The following is an 18,394-nucleotide window of genomic DNA, read 5'->3' as shown; positions in this document are numbered from 1 at the left end:
TTTTCCTCTCATCATAAAACAACACAATGATTTTGACTAAAAACACAATTTTATATCTTTAAAAAGACAAGTATATGTCCAATATGTTATTTGTGAAGCGGAAACCCCTAACCCTTTCGCGGTAAGCAAAACTTGTAGTCGAATATTACCAGCATCAAAGATATGCCAAGCAAGGAGACTTGCCGTATGACAAAAAATAGTATGATGTTAAACTGTAAGGCCAACAGAAATAAGAAAAGTAACGCATATATAATCAATTAGAAACATAAGTTTTTATCATTGCCTAATCAAAATTTTCTATCTCAAAATAAGTCCAACCCTCATGCTACAAACTACAGTATCTTCATTCAAAGGTTTACATCTACTTGCTGTACAGATGAACAGCAGTGAAGACGAAGAAACCTGCCATCTGCATCAAAATCAAAAAGGTTATATTACCTAAAAGTCATGAAAAACTCCCAAGATCCATTCCGTGACAGAACAGAACAAAGACAGATCTAATTACAACTTCATAACTGAAAATAAGTAGGGTACAATAGCAATCTTTGCACACAATATAGCCCAATAAAACCAACTTCCATGCAAGGAAGAAGGGACTTCAACAGACAAAGGGCTATTCAGAAGTGCATCTCAACAGTTCTTAAAAGCAGACCAATGGTTAAGAAAAAAAAATGCTCTTTTTATAATATACGACCTTAAAGAAAAAAAGGATGGCCCCACCTTCTTCTCTTTTTTCTTCTTTCTTTTTTGAGTGGGACCCACATCAAATGTATTAGAGTAACATGACACTAAAAGTGTCATATAACATGACATATATAAAATCCATATATATATATATATATATATATATTGTGGGCAGGGTCCTGAGAAGCTTTAAGAAAGAAGCTAGATAGACCTTTTTTTAAGCTTTAACTCAATTGCAAAACACGAGGGGAACGAACGGGGAGGAGGGAGGGGACTGGGGATTTCAGTAAACATTATGTGCCACCAAGTCAGAATGACCAAATTCAGTTAAACACTTTAATGCAAGTTCACATTTGTAGAAGTATTAAGAGTAATGAACTTAACAAGAACTTTAATTTGCATCAATAAGAGTGATTGATGTTTGTTAAGATTGGTCAGAAATTCATTAGATGGATTAGACCAGTAAACTATCTCCAAATTTTTACACAAGCTTCAGTTTAGCCGCCTGGTGAACTAGCTAACAAGATGTGTATGCTACAGTCAAAGGTAAACCAAAACATGGCCCTCACTAACAACCTCAAACAAGTTGGCTGGGCCTATCCCTAGGAAAGATATATATGGTAACACCTTTTGTGATGCACAGTCGCACAAGCAGGTTCATCCAGAGTATCAAAGACAAAAATCACGAGATCATATTCCAATTTATAGATTATCCCTACCCAATGAGGGAGAGAGAGATCCTTACCATCGAAAATGCTGCTCCATAATATGGATAAGCTGCTGGTATAAATCTCTCGTATTCATTGTGTCTGAAGGGACGTACAGGAATCTACATGGAAAGGTCAACACTAATCATGAATACTGGTTACAATATTTTGCTTCTTAACATGTATAATTGCAATATAGTAAGAAGTTTCACAACTACAGATTGCCAAATGTTGGCATTTAACTCAATCTTGAAACAAACACTTATCCAGCAATAAAAGACGACCAGTTTAACTGCTTGCACAGTCATAGCTAATAAATAAAGCATAGCTAGGTACAACAAAAGCCAACATCTACAAAAGATAATCATTGGAAATAGAAAATTCTAAACCGATAAAGGTGCTAGTGTTTGTGTTTGTGTAAAGCTGTTAGATAATATAACGTTTGATGTGACCCTGCTCAGATACAAAGGTAAATCTAATTATGCAGAAAAGGGGTGTGAATTGTTGCAAGAAAAAAGGGGCGTTTGGGTAGAATGACTCCAAAAAATAATCGAATAAAATATTAGAGGATCAGCAATTACCTGTTTTGATAAAGATAAGCTTGTATATCCAAGTTTTTCGTACTCAACTTTGAATTGGAAAACTCCATAGACATCTGGAACCTTAAAGGATGTGAAATAACGACCCTGAAAGAGAAAAAGTAATCCCCCAAATTTCATTCAAGAGTTTATTAGAGATGAAATTAAGAGTATGGCCAAAAGGAAATTCAAAAGCACCTTGCTGTCGGTTGATAAAGTCTTCAAGACATAGGGGCTCATCATGTAAAATTGCACTTGAACATCATCAGCTACATAAGGTTCCCAAGTTGTCCCAGACCACTCAAAAATTTCAACAGAGTATTCCTGTAACAAGATTTGAGAAGTGAACCCCAGCCAAAAGTAATGCTTCAATTAAAGTAAACATTGCATACATTAGCATTGAGATAATATTTAAATTACCAAATCATCGTTGATCCTATAGATGGCTGGTTCATCAGCTTCCCCAACTTTATGGTGTTGCACATTCACCGCCTTAATGCCAAAACATGAAGCAAAAGAATATTAGTTAACAGTAATGATGCTAAATGATGATGTCAAAAATCAAATAAATGAGCAATAAAAAATGAAATTTACTGAAGCATTTTTGTTACCTTGAGGTGACCTCTTTCATGGAAAACCCATTTGCTAATTTCAGTCAAGAACTGCTCATTACCTGACTTGTCGTGTCTGTTATTCAAAAAAAAAAAAAAAAGAAAGAAAGAAAATCAATATGAACTTTGATCCGCAGCAATTACGTTTCACTAAAAATTAGATTCTACGGGGAAGAGACATACAGCCACTGTATGTTGGATGTAGTGAAAGTATTACGTGAAATAGATGATAGAAACGGTATTGTGACAGTGTGAAGAGAGAAAACAGTTATTCTAGCGGTGAACAAATTTCCGACAGAAAACAGGAAAAAGAAAAGGCTCAAGGCTTTACTCACTTAGTTGGACTCCCGGCCTTCTGCACACCAGACCTGAAAAATCTGCAGAAAAATCCATGTTTATGATAGGAAAAATTATCTCCAGAGCTCACATATTACAAAACCCTGATTAACAAGTAAGCCTTTCATACCGGTTGCTGAACATGCTCAATGAGCCAGAGATCAATATCCGAGCATTATTTCTTGCCTGCCAAAAAGAAAAGAGAGTGAAAAAGTGAGACATTGGTTCAGCATTAATCTCTACAAAAATCATGACAGCATGCAATGAACAATGAAATGCATGTAAAACATTTTATGAAAAAACAAAAAGATAAAGGTGATCATATTCTACATACTTAACAACATATATTTGGAGACAAATATACTTGTGTACTACTGCAGTAAATAATAATATTCCAAAAGGGAAGTGGATAGCTTCAAAAAGAATAAAAAAAAAATTAAGAATCAAACCTTGTATGCATATTTCAAAAACAATTGAACAAGGGCATGTTAAAAGACAATTAGAGACGTACCAAAAGAGGACAGCAAATAATACACATACTCTGGCATGAGCACACACACAATAGGACAAAATATTGAGATACCTGTATAACTGAAATTAATGAGATAGAAGATCCAGTGAGTGATGGAGGACTTGTCAACTTAGATTTTGGGTTAGCAGAAAAGGCTGACGGAGATGCCGAAAGAACTTTCAACACCTGAAATGGAACACATAAAAAAAAGGGTAAAACATGATAGGCCGATGTCAAGTAACCAAACTTAAGTTAGCTTATAAATACAATAAGGCCAGTGATGATATATGAACTAAGATAAGGAAATATTACCAGGCTATTGGAAGGATTTAATGAATGCCCAATTCCCTGGAAAAGTACTGGAGCCTGTTGCAAGTAATGAAAAAAATCAAAAAAGAATATTGTGGTGTATAAGAAGCATTTGCCAATAACATACCATGTTATTCAGAGGTTGGAGGACAAATATTCTCATAAAACATAAATGCTGTCATGGAGTACAACAATTCAAGTTCAACCCACTTCATACCCCTTTAAAACAAAAGTTAAACAAGGGAAAAGGAAATAAGCATACACAACTTCATTGACTCAAAACAGTAGCGCAAACCATAGTGCTGAAAAAGCAATGTTAATGCCTTGAACGTTTATTGTGCACAGTGCAGTTAATTAGTAAATAAACAATGAACTTGCCTCAATTTTTTTGCTTCCCAAGATCACATCAGACTTGATAAAATCATCACTAGCAATCAATGTATGATCCCCTTCGGTAGCAGAGACTGCATATCCTGAATGATCTACAACCATAGCAGCAGGATCCTAGACAAAAAATAGGACAAGACTTGAGTGTCAAAAATAACATACAAAAAATAATAGCCAAGCACATTACACCACCTATGCATAGAGTCATAGACACATAACTAGGAAATGACAACCTCACTACAAGGAAAACTAGCTATGGTAGTATAAACAAAAAGAAGGTCATATACAAAAACAAATTTGATTGTAAGCACCTCATCAAAGTCCACCCCACTCTCGGTGGCGATTTCCCGAATTAAATCAGATGCATTGTTATCAGCAGCAACAACTAAATCATGACCCGAATCAACAAAATCCAAAATTGCAGCTGCGTCAATGGATCCTCCAAAACCTGCACGTTTCGCAACAGCCATAAGCTTCCTCCAATTAAAACGAAAAAACCAACTCAAACACCCTCATTTTTAGTTAGATTAAAAATCCAAACTTTAAAACACAGATGAGCTAAAAACAACACTTCCTCGAGACCCATCAGTAAAATAGTAACAGAAATTAAGATCTCTACAAATTTTCAAAAAAAAAAAAAAAAAAAACACAGCATTTGGATGAGGGTGAAAAAGTGCAAAAACTTACGTTCGATTGTGGGGCAAAACAAAATTAAGGCATCGTAGAGGTACTGGCCGTATCTCTGAAGCGCAATCTTGGGGTCATCTGCAAGCTTGAAATCGAGATCGAAGCCACGAGATTGGAGAGACTTGAAGAAGAGAGAGTGAGAGGATTTGACGGCGAAGTCATCGAGCAAAACGAGGACTCGCCGATCTGAGGGTCTATCGAGAGAGAAGGAGCTGCAGAGTAGAGGAATGAGGGTGAGGAACACCAATATGAGCTTCGACATTTGGAAACACTAGCACACCTCTCTACTGCGACTCGCTCGCTCTGTGTGTGTATTTGTGTGTTTGTGTGTACTGTGTATGTTTCACAAAGTCTCCTCTAAAGTCTTCATCTACGACGTTATTTCATAATTTGGGTTTCTCTACCAATCAGATTTTCACCTTGTCCCACTTCATTTATGGACTTGGGCTGAATTTGGGCTACGGCCCAATATATGTAAATTATTTGGGAGTAGATCCTCTCATGTGAAAAAAATAGTCATGTGATTATGTTATTTAATCAGAACTATTCATTGGTGATGAAATAAGAGAGAGAAAAATGTATAATTTTTAAATGAGTGGTTGTGATCAAATAACATGATCGCATAACAACTTTTTCACATAAGAGGATCCATTTCCTCGCGAATGAATAATACTACATGTAAATACTCTCTTGCTATCATTTTTCCTCATTAAGTTCTACCTTGATTAAGTGAGCAATACTTTATTTTTCTGTAAATGTCTACCATCTTGACTTTGATTTGGGAGGAAATGTAGAGCTAGTTTAATTCTATTTTTTATTTTTCATTTTTTCAAAGAATTTTTTTAAAATTATTTTGCAAAATAAAAGTATAAAAAACTTATTTTGGTTTCACCTTGGAGTTTAGAGAAATAAAAGGTAAACATTTTCAAGAAAAAAAAAACATACAAACAAACAGGACCAAGTTTCTTACATCCTTGAAGTCTAGAGAATATTGCAAATCTGTTTAAAATTAAACATAAACACCAAAGGCAGATAGCTGGTTGGTAGCGGTGGGAGTTCAGCAGTGGAAACGAAATGGTTCGATTTTCATATGTCACTTCTAGGAGAGGTTTAAATATTTTTGTCCCTGATCCGCTCTCTCAAGATTAGTCTCGTAACCAGCTCGAAGAGTCAAAGTTTGTAAGGATATTAGGAAGAACCAACTTACTTCAAAGAGATAATTAAAGTCGGCTAACAAAAAGAAAATAAAAATAAATAATTAAACATAAACAAAGTCATCTGCAGAATATTTCATGTTCTCATTTAGCAGCTTCTGTTTCACTACAAGATTCCCATAGCTCTTTTGCCTGTGTACTTGGCATACATTCTCACTCATGAAACAAACCAATTACGAATCCTCTCAATCATGAGCCAGTTACTTGGCATACATTTCTTTCCACCTTGCAGGTGGTAGCCAAGTTCCAAATTTACACTAAATTTCCAATGTCAATGAACAACAATACATATGGGAAGACATTAATAATTTGTGAATCTCAATTAAATTGCCAGAGTCATAAATACATCAAAGAGCACAGAATCAACAAGTATGAACTTTGAAGTTTAAAATGTGTACATTTTTTTTTTTTTTTTAAACAAAGAAGGACAAGGTTCATGAACCTGCCCATCTTAAACCAATAATAAACAAAACATTTGAAGATGCTCATAACATTGAATGAAAATTTTGAGATGTTGGGATAGACAAAGAAAGCTGGTTTAGCAGCGCTTATTAAGGTTTTGATCACAAAAAAAAGCTAATTTTTCTGGCGTAACTTCTTCACTATTGTAGCCATGTAGCTGCCTTGATACTCTGCAAGGGCCAGCTCTGCTTCACTTGCTTGCCTTGAACCATCACCAGCAAAAACACCAGCACCATATGGAGATCCACCTCTAATGGAGTTCATTTCAAACATTCCAGCACCAAAGGTATAACCAATAGGAACATATAGCATCCCGTGGTGGGCTAACTGTGTGATTGCTGTCCAACTACAATAATTGTTATTTATAAGTCATGTTAGTTGTTGAAGGTTTATTTCCCAATCATAATACTGACTATTACAATATACATTACAATATTTGATGAAGTGACTACTATTGTTAATTAACCACTTCAATTGCCCAAACAAGTGTAAGTCAAATGGGAGTCTTTCTGTGTACCGTAACGGTAACTAATTAAATAACCACTAAACTCAATAGTAACATATGCCCTTCCAATCACTTTCTTAGAAACCAAGGGTATAAATTAACTTTATCTTTAACTCAACCTACCAAGAAATCAACACGAACAAAAAACACCAATAATAGTCACACACAAGATTTTACGTGAAAAACTCAACTGAAAAAAACTACGAGAAGAACTCTCAAAAATTCACTAAATACATTTGGAATATTACAAAAGTTTTTACTATTATTTTCTCTAACTCGCTCACATTAAAAATGCTCTAACTTGAGCTTTATCTCTAATCTCTTTCTCTAAAGCATTTGCTATTTTTTTTTTTTGGTGTGTTTAGAACTTGATCAAGCATCCTTTATACAGGCAAATTTCCATCTAGTGTGAGAGTTAATAGCTACCATAGTAACATGTTTTTCCATGTAAAAAATAAGTAGCCTACCATGACTGAAATTAATAGCCTGCTATAGTTAAAATTAAGGGTTTTATGAATGTTATGTTACATAACTTAAGTTTTGTTTCCAACACACACAATAAAAGGGATAGAGAAAGTGGAATGATGAAAGAGAAAGAAAAACACGTGGACCCCACCTCTTTAATATGTATGTAGGAAAGTAAAGTTGTGTTATGTTACCTGATAAATATAAAACCCTAAAATTAATAGTCTACCCTGTGAAATTAAGTCAACAATATCAATTTCAATCGCAACATTTATTAGTTCTGAACAGATAAAACTCTTAACTATGACTTATCAATTAACTTATAAACATAAATAAACTTTTGAAATTGCATTAAAGAAAACAAGAACAAGAGAATAAAGGCCTTCTTACGCTGTGGTTTCTTGGCCACCACCCTGAGTGCCAGTACTGACAAAGAAGCCAGCAGGCAAACCTGCCAGCTTCTGCTGCTGCCATAACTGACCTGTTGAATCAAAAAAGGCCTTCATCTGCGCAGCCATACTTCCATACCTTGTTGGAAACCCAAACAGCAACCCATCAGCCTCAACTAACTTCTCTGCAGATATCAGTGGCACTTGATCATCCTTTTCAGGTGCACTCATGAGTTGTAAAACCTCCTTAGGTAGTGTCTCCATCACACGGTACAACACCCCTTCAACTCCTTCAATGGAATCAACCCCTTTTTTCAAGGATATCGCCAATGACTCCACATGCCCATATGTTGAGTAGTAAACAATGAAAACTTTCAGCTTTTTCACTTCTTGGGGTGGTGGTGGCACCTCTTGGCTTCTACTTGTTGCATCATTTTTTGGAATTAGGCTTTCAGCACTAACAACAGGATCATTCTTTTCTGGTTCCGAAATTGGTAACTTTTTCTTGCTTGGTATGCAACCACTTCCTTTCCCCATCGAAAGTCAAAAGATATTTGCTAAGATAGCTTCTAAAAGATGAACAAATAAGACAATTGTTGTCTTACTTGGAATACAAGATACAAGGATAGAAATTAAGAGAAGAAGGAAACAGAAAGATTAATGTTATGAATCAAATATTGGTTCTGAAACTTTGAATTATATGCTTTGATCTCAGACCAAACAATAAAACAAAAGGAAAAAGGCAGAGAGATAGAAAACAGTGGAACTTGAACAAGCTTGGATTTAACGTCACATATGAGCTGTTTTAACTATTAAGATAAGATGAATTAGAAAATGTCTATTCGCTGGCATGCTATAGTTTTTGAATCATATAAAGACGACTTCATATTATTTTATTTATTTATTTTTTTGGTGAACATGGGCATTGTCCTTAATTGAGAAAATTAATGCAGCCAAAGGCGACAAAAGAAATTTGGCAAAGAATCAAATGATATCGGGTATGGACTGACTAGAGGTTAGTTGACAACTTTAACAAATAATATTAAATGAAAATATCCTTTTCATTGACAAATTCAAACTAATATTTCTTAAAGGGATAATATTTTTTTTGTGGGGGGGCAAGAAATTGAAAATCCAATTTAAATCCTTTGACAGATTCCAATTAATTTTTGTGGATAGATTATATTGTTTTCATAGCTGTTGTAAGCCCTTTTAATATTATGCAATTATTGGTAAGTTATGGCTAACTAATTTGGTGCAGGAATGATTCCCCGTACAAATACAAATGCACAAACTTGTTGCAAATTTAAATCAACGAAGACTTCACTCTTCAGACTTTGTTGTTATCAGTGACGTTTAACACTGATATTAAAAGTGTGTGAGAGATGCATGCGTGTAAGTTTGTTCAATTGGACCATTATACTTCTCGAGCAAATAAATAGAATAGTTGTACCATCATCGTTGAATATCTGAGGTGGGGTTCATTGGTTAAGCTACATTCCAGTTTTTACTATGAATATTGTCTGATTAGTTCAAAAAACTCCTTTAACATGAAATGACAATAATATTGGTTTTTCAACCACAAATTGTTCGTTACTCACTCACACAAGGGGATGCTTGTTTGTTTGAGTAGGTGGTGAATAGATACGGAAGTGAAAAATGGAATTGAATAGAAACTTTCTTATTTTCACTCATTGTTACTTACAGTCTCTTTGGCACTTTTTTTTTTAGTTAAAAATTATTTTTAAGTTAAAGCCAAAACAAAAACTTTAAAAATAAAGCTAAAAGTTGTTTGATGATTATATAAAAATTTTATTTTTAAAAGTTACTTAAAAATGTTTTTTTTTTAAAAAGCTGATATAATTTAAAAAAAAAACTCCTCCTTCGTTATAAATAAAAGCTCTTTTATTATAATAGTTTTTATAAAAATCTGTTTGACCTAACTTATACTTATAAGGATAAAAGAATATAAAAAAAAATTCCAAATCAGTACTTAGTAGAGATATTGGAAAATTATTTATAGGTTACTAAGGTAGGGGTTATATTGACAAACTTTTTTCTTACAAACTATATTAAGTATGACTGATCAAACTTCTGGTGAGACTTCAATCAAGAATGTATGATGGTCAGACTTCAATCAAGAGTGTATAACCGATAAGACATAGTGTAATTTGTAAAAATTTGTAAACAAAAAATTTGTATTTTAATGCAATAAGAGCGACCAAAACTCATTATGTGATGCGTAAATGAGTTGCACTCTGCTTTATCAGCCATCCAATTTCTTTGTTGAACAAAGCAAATGTTAAGTAGTTTATCCAAATTTTTCTATTCCATCAGATATACGTATACCGTGTCAGCCAAAACGGAAAGCGAAATAAATTATTGGTTTCAGGGAAAATGGTATCATGAAGTAGGATTACCAAATTGTGAACACTAAAAGTGGATGATACGACTGGTAATTGTTCAAGGAGCAAACTGTCAGGACGAAAAGTTATTTGGCTCGATTCTGATTCTTAGATGAAATAGTTTGGGTTAGTGACAAAAAACGTTGGCGTGTCCTTCAAATGGGTAGGAAGACCTGTAAAAAAAACAAATTGTGTAAGCATACAAGAGACAATCCTTCCTCCAACCCTAGTAGAATAAGCTTATTGAACTAATGGTCATTAGAAAATTAAATCTATTAGTAAATATTATTTATTTATTATTAAGATGAATATCCAAAGTATTAAACTAAATTTTAAACATAAATCATTAATATATGAAATATATTTCATTAACTAATATATATATGAGGTAGAATCCTTTAACACCAGTGTCAAATTTAAAAGTTGACACCTCATCTGAGAGCCATTAGATCAAAAAAAATCAACGACTCTGATTTGTAAGCGTGTGTCACCGTTGATCTTTTTTGATCTAACGGCTCTCATATGAGGTGTCAAACTTCAAATTTGACACTGGTGTCAAATGATCCTACCTCTCTTTCTCTCTCTCTCTCTCTCTCTATATATATATATATATATATATATATATATATATATGGGTTTGATGTTACTTATGTTGAGAAATTTTTTTTATCTCCTACATATACATAAAAGTATGTGGGGTCCATGTAGGGATATGTAAAAAGAAGATAGAGAAAAAGAAAATATAGACCTCAAATATATATATATATATATATATATATATATATATATATATATATATATGGGACAAGATCCTATCCATGGGGCAGGATCCTATCCATATATATAAAGAAAATGAATGATATTTATTACTTACTGTTTGTATTCTACTCACGAACAATTTTCTCATGATTTTAAGAATTGAATGTATGACCAAATTTGGAATTTAGCAAGGTTTACTGATGGTGACGACGGTGGTGATAATGGTGATGGTAGCGGTAACATCATCGTAGTGGTGGTCACGAGACGATGACAGTGATGGTACGACAATGGCGGCGACGATGGTAGCGGTGGTCGTGTCGGGATGGTAATAATGATGGTAGTGGTGGAGAGTAATTGAAAGACAAGTGTTTTTTATTTTGTGTCCAGGAACAAAAAAGCCAAAAAAAAATGATTCTTTGTCTATTCCCCAACACAGAAATTGAACCGGTTCATTCTCGGGAAAAAAAAAATTGATTTTGTCAAATATTGTTTCTATCCATTTCTATTACTGAAAAAAAAATTAATTCTGAGAAGGTTGTCATGCACATCCCAAACGACTATAATTAATTGGATTATTTTCATTAACTAATTATTAATTTCCCAAAAAATTTATATATATATATATATATATATATATATATATGTATATATATGGGAAATACTACTCTCATTTTAGATGAGATAGTTATCTCATGTTCTCTCACTTCAAAGATTGCACCTCCTCTTCTTTTTCTTTTTTGCTTTTTATTAGTGGGTCCCACTTGAATTCTCTCTATAGCATGAGAGAACTACTCTAATGTAACATGAGAGTAATATATATATATAGGGGTTTACATTTCTGCAGTTGCTGTACGTGCAACAATCAAATACTTGCTATATATATTGAAAGCATTAAATGCGGGGAATCATAATCATACAAAGGATGAAAACATTAAATGTGGAAAATCATAACCATACACTTGTCGTTGTTGTACGTAAAGCAGATGTAGAAATGATTTTATCATATATATATATATATATATATATAAATAATATAGGGCATATATATATAATATGGGGCAAGATCTTCTTATATCAGTCTAAGAATAATACATCTTATACTCAATATTAACCATTAGATAAATAATGGTTAAAAATAAAGTTATCTTACACTCAACCTTAACTATTATATATATGGGTTCCAAACTTCTGTCGTCGTTGCACTACTTTTTCTGGTGTAGCAGACACAGAAATAGTGGGCCCCTTGTTTTTTTTTTGTATAAAAAAATAAGAAGTCAGGATTCGTATGGCTTTTTATATGTTGTTGCAAAAAATTTCTTCTGCATCAACAGTAGAAGTACATTTCCCTCTATATATATGTATATATATAGGGAATGGTCCGTTTACAAACTTCTTTCACAAATTTTTGTAAATTATACTATGTACTCCTAGAAGTATATAGTGTAACCTAGTGTACTTTCGCGAAAATATAGTGTAATTTGTAAACAAAAAGTTTGTAAGTATAGCCCTTATATATATATATATGGAACAAAGTATCTAATGTTACTTTAGACATCTTTATCTAATGTTCATCGAAACGACGTTGTTTTGGGTTGAAAAATTAAAAAATTGTTATAAAAAAAAAAAATTTAAAATTAAAAAATTAAAATGATAAAGACTATTATAACCCTGAATTAAATTAAAATTACAAAAACACCATGATTTCTGTCCCAAAACGACGTCGTTTCAATGAACATTAGATAAAGTTATCTAAAGTAACTTTAGAAAAAACAAACCCATATATATCGGGGGCAAGATCTACTTCTGTCACAAAAGATAAAGTTAACCAAATGGTGGTAGCTCAGTTGGCGCATGGGAGCTAAGCAAGTAGAGGTGAGAGCATGTGTTCGAATCTCCCCAGTACCACCTTTGGGAGGGGTTTAAAGCCTTAATCCTGGACCCGCCCCAAATCGGATTAGTTGCGAAGCAATGAACCGATTGAAATATTTCTAAAAAGAAAAAAAATAAAGTTATATCCTACAGCCCCAAAACAACTGAACAGTGACCAAAGTGCCATTGTTGGCCAAAAAAATTACCAGACTACCACGCCAACAGTAAATTTTGCCAAAATGTCACGTGGCATATTTCGCTACACTGTGTAGCGAAATATGTGTGCAGATAATTTGTTACACTGTGTAGCGAAATATGTGTCAAAATTAAAGAAATTCGCTACATAGGGTAGCGAATTTCTACAATGACACGTGACATTTTTGGTTCTGACGTGGCATATTTTGCTACACTGTGTAGCGAATTATCTGCACATATATTTCGCTACACAGTGTAGCGAAATATGCCACGTGGCATTTTGGCAAAATTTACTGTTGGCGTGGCAGTCTGGTAATTTTTTTGGCCAACAGTGGCAAAATGGTCACTGTTCTCCAAAACAACGTCATTTTGGGGCTATTGATTTAAAATAAAGGGTATTTTAGTAAAATTCATGATTCAATGATGAATGTAAAATTTTCAAAATACTTTTTATTTTTAATCTATAATCTCAAACATCGTTTTGGGACTACAAGAGAAACTTTTTTTTCATATATATAACCAAAAGATATATAAAATCAACGGTTAAGAATGAGTGTAAAATTTATTACTCTTGCATGATGTAAATTAATCTTATCCCTATATATGAGGCAAAATCAATTTATCCAATGTAATACTAATAAATTTTACACTCAATCTTAACCATTGATTTTCATTCATCGAACGACTGTAATTAATTAGATTATTTTCATTATTTATTATTAATTTCTAATAAATTGCGTTAGATATATAAAATTAACGGTTAAGATTTAGTATAAGACTTATTAATATATATGGCATGATCTTCTTATATCGGTGTAAGAATAATAAGTCTTACATTCAATTTAAGCCGTTAGTTTATGTGCACCAGACGGTTGTAATTTATTGGGTTACATGTATTAATTAACTATTAGTTTTTAAAAAAGGATAAGATATTGTTACTACCAAATAATGTTACTACCAATATTACTACCATGTCTTAACTGTTTAATTCTGTCAATCAACGGTTATCATTTATTACGAATTAATAATTAATTAATGAATTTGATTTGTAAAAATAATAACCGTTGATTGATGAAAATCAACGGTTAAGACATGGTAGTGATATTGGTGGCAACATTATTTGATAGTAACAATATCCTAACCCTTTAATAAATTACCATCATCAAATGTACGAAAATCAACGACTAAGATTTGATATAATTTTTATTATTCTTACACTAATATATATATATATATATAAGTTATATTTATCTCATTTTACATGAGAGAAATAATTTTTCTACACACAAAAGAGGGATGGATCTCACCACTCCTTTTCTCTCTCTCATCTTATCTGTGGGTTCCACTTATAATTATTTTATTTATGTAACATGAGATAACTATTTTCCTACAACATAAGAAAAGTATTTCCATATATATATATATATATGGTTTTATAAGAGTTATGTTGTAGAAAAAGTGATTGTGTTATGTTATAGAGAATCGTTTTGCGTGCCAGAGTTTTTTTTTTTGTTTTGCTGCAGGTCCCACAAAATGTTGTGTGTGTAGGAAAGTTTTTTTGGTCATGTTAAATGATACATAATAAACTCATATATATATATAGATAGGATCCTTTGACACTGAAATTTGACACCTCATATGAGAGCCATTAGATCAAAAAAGATAACGGCTCTGATTTGTAAGCATGTGACACCATTGATCTAACGGCTGCCTTATATATATATATATATATATATATATATATATATATATATATATATATATCCATTAACAATAATAATAACTTCATAAGCAATTGGATTTCGCGCCACTCGCAGGTTTCACTTCTCTTCCCCCCCCTCTCTCTCTCTATCTGATTATCGATGCATATATAACATGTTTATTCAGATGGAGTTTCTAACTTTCTGCTCTTCAATATTCTTTCAATTATGTTCTCTATTGTGGATGTTATCTTTTGAGTCTCGTAGCAGAATATGTAAAAACTCTTTTTTTTTTTAGGAATTCTGTGACAGTGTAAGATTTAGATTTGTTTGCCTCTAATCTAGTATTTTCCTCTTGATTAACTGGTTTTGGAATCGAAGTTCTATTACTGAAAAGAGGGTTTGTGGGATTTACCAGATTGGCTGGTTTTGTCAGGAGCTAGGCTTGGTTAACCTTTAGTTTTATTTGAGGGTACAAAGAGAAGAAGGTTTGCATCAAGTTAAATACATGACATGTTAGTTACTTTTAGTTTTTGGTTACATAATCTCATTGTTTTTTACCTCAACTAGTTTGTGATAAAGTTGATGTTGATATTGAATCTCACTGCTTCAGACTTTGGATCTATCAAAATTAATATACGATTCACAAGCAATCTCAATGTGGGTGGGTTTGTTCTTGTGATTGATGAACCCCAAATACATTTTTTATGCTAGTCTCCAAAAGTTTTTCCCATGAGAAAAATGCATGGAAAGCCAATCATGTGATGCTGAAATAATATCTGTATTTATCTGTAGCAAAACTAAGCCATAGTTTCAAATAAATCCGATCCCATTTGTTACTTGGTTCGCCTTTTTTTTTTTTTTTTTTCTCTTGGCTTTCTTTTCTTTTTTGCTATTTATCTCTCATTCTCTGGGTATTTGATTTAAAAGCAATAGTTCATTCAGGCAGGTACTGAGTTCATATGCTTCTTGAACTTGATGGAGTCAGAGGAATACAATATATTTGCTAAACCTTACAAAAATTCGGTGCCTCAAGATGTAAGTAAACATGCTATGTACCATCTCAACTGAATTTCTCTATCTGCAATCTACTTAGATATGTTATTTTCGAGTTTTCTTCAATTTTTCTTTTCTAACAGGAAACAATAAACCTATCTATGCGGCCACCTTTGTCTACTTCTACACAGGTTTAAAAGATTTTATTTTTTTGAGTCAAAGTATACTTATGTTTCTCGAGTCAATATATATTATGCTTCTCATTCATGGGACACAACTAACGCTCTACATCACTTTTAACTAGGCATATCATAATTTTGGGTCAACTCCAGCTACCAGTTTAAATCCCACGGGTTCTTACTCTTACCCCTCCTGGTGGGCATACCAGGTAGTGATATAGATGCATCTTATGGCAGATTGCATGCTTTGACTATGATGAAGAAACTATTCATGTGCTTCATTTTCATATTATATCTTGTTTGGTCCAGACATGGAGCAAGCCACATCAATATGATTCTCTTCATGATCCTAGGAGGCTTTCCAATTATCCTATGGCAGCTGAGGTAACTCTAATTCCTAAATCATTTAATAAATGTATTCAGTTTACTTTTGAACTTTATTTTTTCTTCTAGTATGGAATTTAGGACGAGAGATTTTGGGTTGAGATATGTTGCTGAACCCACTAATGTGACTGGTCTAACTTAGCCCATTAATGATGATCTATGCCACGGGCTACCCCTGGCCTGAGCAATTATTAATAGATTCAGCCCTGATTTCTTCCTCTTAGGGAAACTTCCATGACGAATAAATATATATGTTCGTATATTCATTAATGCATATGATACAACTGCTTTTGCTGGTTGGTCAGGGTGCTGCGTTGGCATTTTCAGAAAAAGTACAAAGAATTTTTGGCGAAAAGAACCTGGATTCAACGAAAAAATGTGATGAAAATTTACAATCTTTAAGTCTTGAAACGAAGGAATCAAGAGAAAATGGGAAAAGATCTTCAATCCCAAAAACCAACTGGGAAGGAGTAACATGGAGGTACATTTGTTCTTCTGGTGAACATTTGGATCACATTTTTCCAAACTTAATTTGCAAATTATATGTGCACAGTGCGGCTAGTGAAAACATGGGATCACCAGTTGTAGGCCGTAACTTAAACACTGTAAGTGGGTCTACAAAATTTTTATTCAAGGTGCATGTACAGCCGGGCAATGTAATATATATTGTCACTCCTTATATTTAGAACTCATAAACACTGGTCATTCATTAAGGCACTAAAACTTGCTAATTTATTCAGCTGCATAGTTCAGAATATTTAGAATCGTTGGTCCTTTGCAGGATTTTCCTTCAACTAAGAAGCAGCAATCTAATATGATGCTTGGAAATGGTATGTTTGAAGTTAATGAATTGTACTTTGTTATATAAAAGATGAAAATTCATGTGTTTGACCTATGAAATTTGAGCAGGGGAAGATGCACAGAAGGTGTCTAATATTGAATATTGTAATGGTGTTGAAGAGAATAGAAGTATTGCATCGCATCATTTTGCAGAAAATCCAACTGAGCTGAATCAAAATTTGGGTACAGACCTCAATGCATCTCACAATAATCCGCAACTTGAAAAGCTGGTACTATAAATTTTTCTGGGTTTATTTCATGTTTGATTAGATTTTCGGTTACCTTTTTTGGACTAGGAAAGGTTTCTTATGTTCTGAAGGATTACCTAAAACACAGGAAAAAATCAATTTAATAGATCAGCAAACTGAACATTAAAATTCCTATTGAATTAATATGCTGAATGTAAAGAACCAATTCTTTGAGCTAGCTTCTGGGGTGGTGACCTCAAGGTTCTTAACATGGTATCAGAGCGTTCGAAATCTCACCGTCTCCCACTTTCTTTGTAGTGGAATTTCCACATGTAGGTGGGCTTGTATGTTGTCCACCCTTCAAGCCCACTGGGCTCTTGTGTGAGGGGGCGTGTTGAGAAATATAGTCCCACATTGGTTGTATGGGCAACTAATGTGAAGTTTACAAGGCCTTGGGTACTCCCATCCTTTGAGTTAGCTTTTGGGGTGGTGTATCCCAAGGTTCTTTACAGTGAACATGTATGTATATCTTAGGCTGATGTGGTTGTGCTTAGGGACCTTTATATCTAAGAGTTCGAAGTTACAATTGTTGAATATCATAGATACAAGAGGAAATGATAATAATCCTTGTTGTATTAAACTACACAACATTGGTGCTATTATATAGCAAACCAATTGAAGAATACAAAGAGACATACTCAATGTGGGACTTCTACACTATTAACACTAACACTCTTAATACTCCCCCTCAAGCTGTAGCATATAGATCATATGCTACAAGCTTGATACATAAATAATACTCCCATTAGGAACCAAAAACAACAATGCTACATCAACGAAATGAAATGACTAAGTACAACAAATCAACTGGAATGACCATCATTCTGAAGAGCTGATAAAGAGACAGTGCTGGAATGGACATCAGAGCATGGATGGTGCCAGAATTATCATCGGCAAAGACAACTGAGCTGACCAGGACATTAGCATCAAGATCCCTGTCAGACATTTCATTTAACAGTTGGTGAGCAGCCGTG

General features: G+C 33.4%; 2 protein-coding genes across 2 annotated transcripts; both read right to left on the bottom strand.

Annotated features, from left to right (window-relative positions):
- Positions 1–111: 111 nt before the first annotated feature.
- LOC133299408 (dolichyl-diphosphooligosaccharide--protein glycosyltransferase 48 kDa subunit) lies at positions 112–5,160 on the bottom strand. Its single transcript, XM_061498863.1, has 13 exons — positions 4,811–5,160; positions 4,435–4,571; positions 4,115–4,240; positions 3,740–3,793; positions 3,500–3,613; positions 3,047–3,102; positions 2,916–2,957; positions 2,581–2,656; positions 2,390–2,461; positions 2,168–2,293; positions 1,973–2,077; positions 1,430–1,513; positions 112–409 (listed from the first exon to the last, which is right to left on the bottom strand). Exons 1-13 carry the CDS (start codon positions 5,070–5,072, stop codon positions 362–364), a joined length of 1,302 nt encoding a protein of 433 aa, XP_061354847.1. The 5' UTR covers positions 5,073–5,160; the 3' UTR covers positions 112–361.
- A 1,440-nt stretch (positions 5,161–6,600) lies between these two features.
- LOC133299461 (probable NAD(P)H dehydrogenase (quinone) FQR1-like 2) lies at positions 6,601–8,382 on the bottom strand. The gene is made up of 2 exons (XM_061498925.1): positions 7,847–8,382; positions 6,601–6,832 (listed from the first exon to the last, which is right to left on the bottom strand). Exons 1-2 carry the CDS (start codon positions 8,380–8,382, stop codon positions 6,601–6,603), a joined length of 768 nt encoding a protein of 255 aa, XP_061354909.1.
- Positions 8,383–18,394: the final 10,012 nt, after the last annotated feature.

The sequence above is a fragment of the Gastrolobium bilobum genome, unplaced genomic scaffold, assembly GCF_033153095.1.
Source record: "Gastrolobium bilobum isolate Gb01-03AN ecotype WA unplaced genomic scaffold, APGP_CSIRO_Gbil_v1 utg79114, whole genome shotgun sequence".
NCBI classification, from domain to species: Eukaryota; Viridiplantae; Streptophyta; class Magnoliopsida; order Fabales; family Fabaceae; genus Gastrolobium; species Gastrolobium bilobum.
The sequence above is the reverse complement of the archived record's forward strand: the minus strand, read 5'-3'. Positions and strand labels throughout refer to the sequence as shown.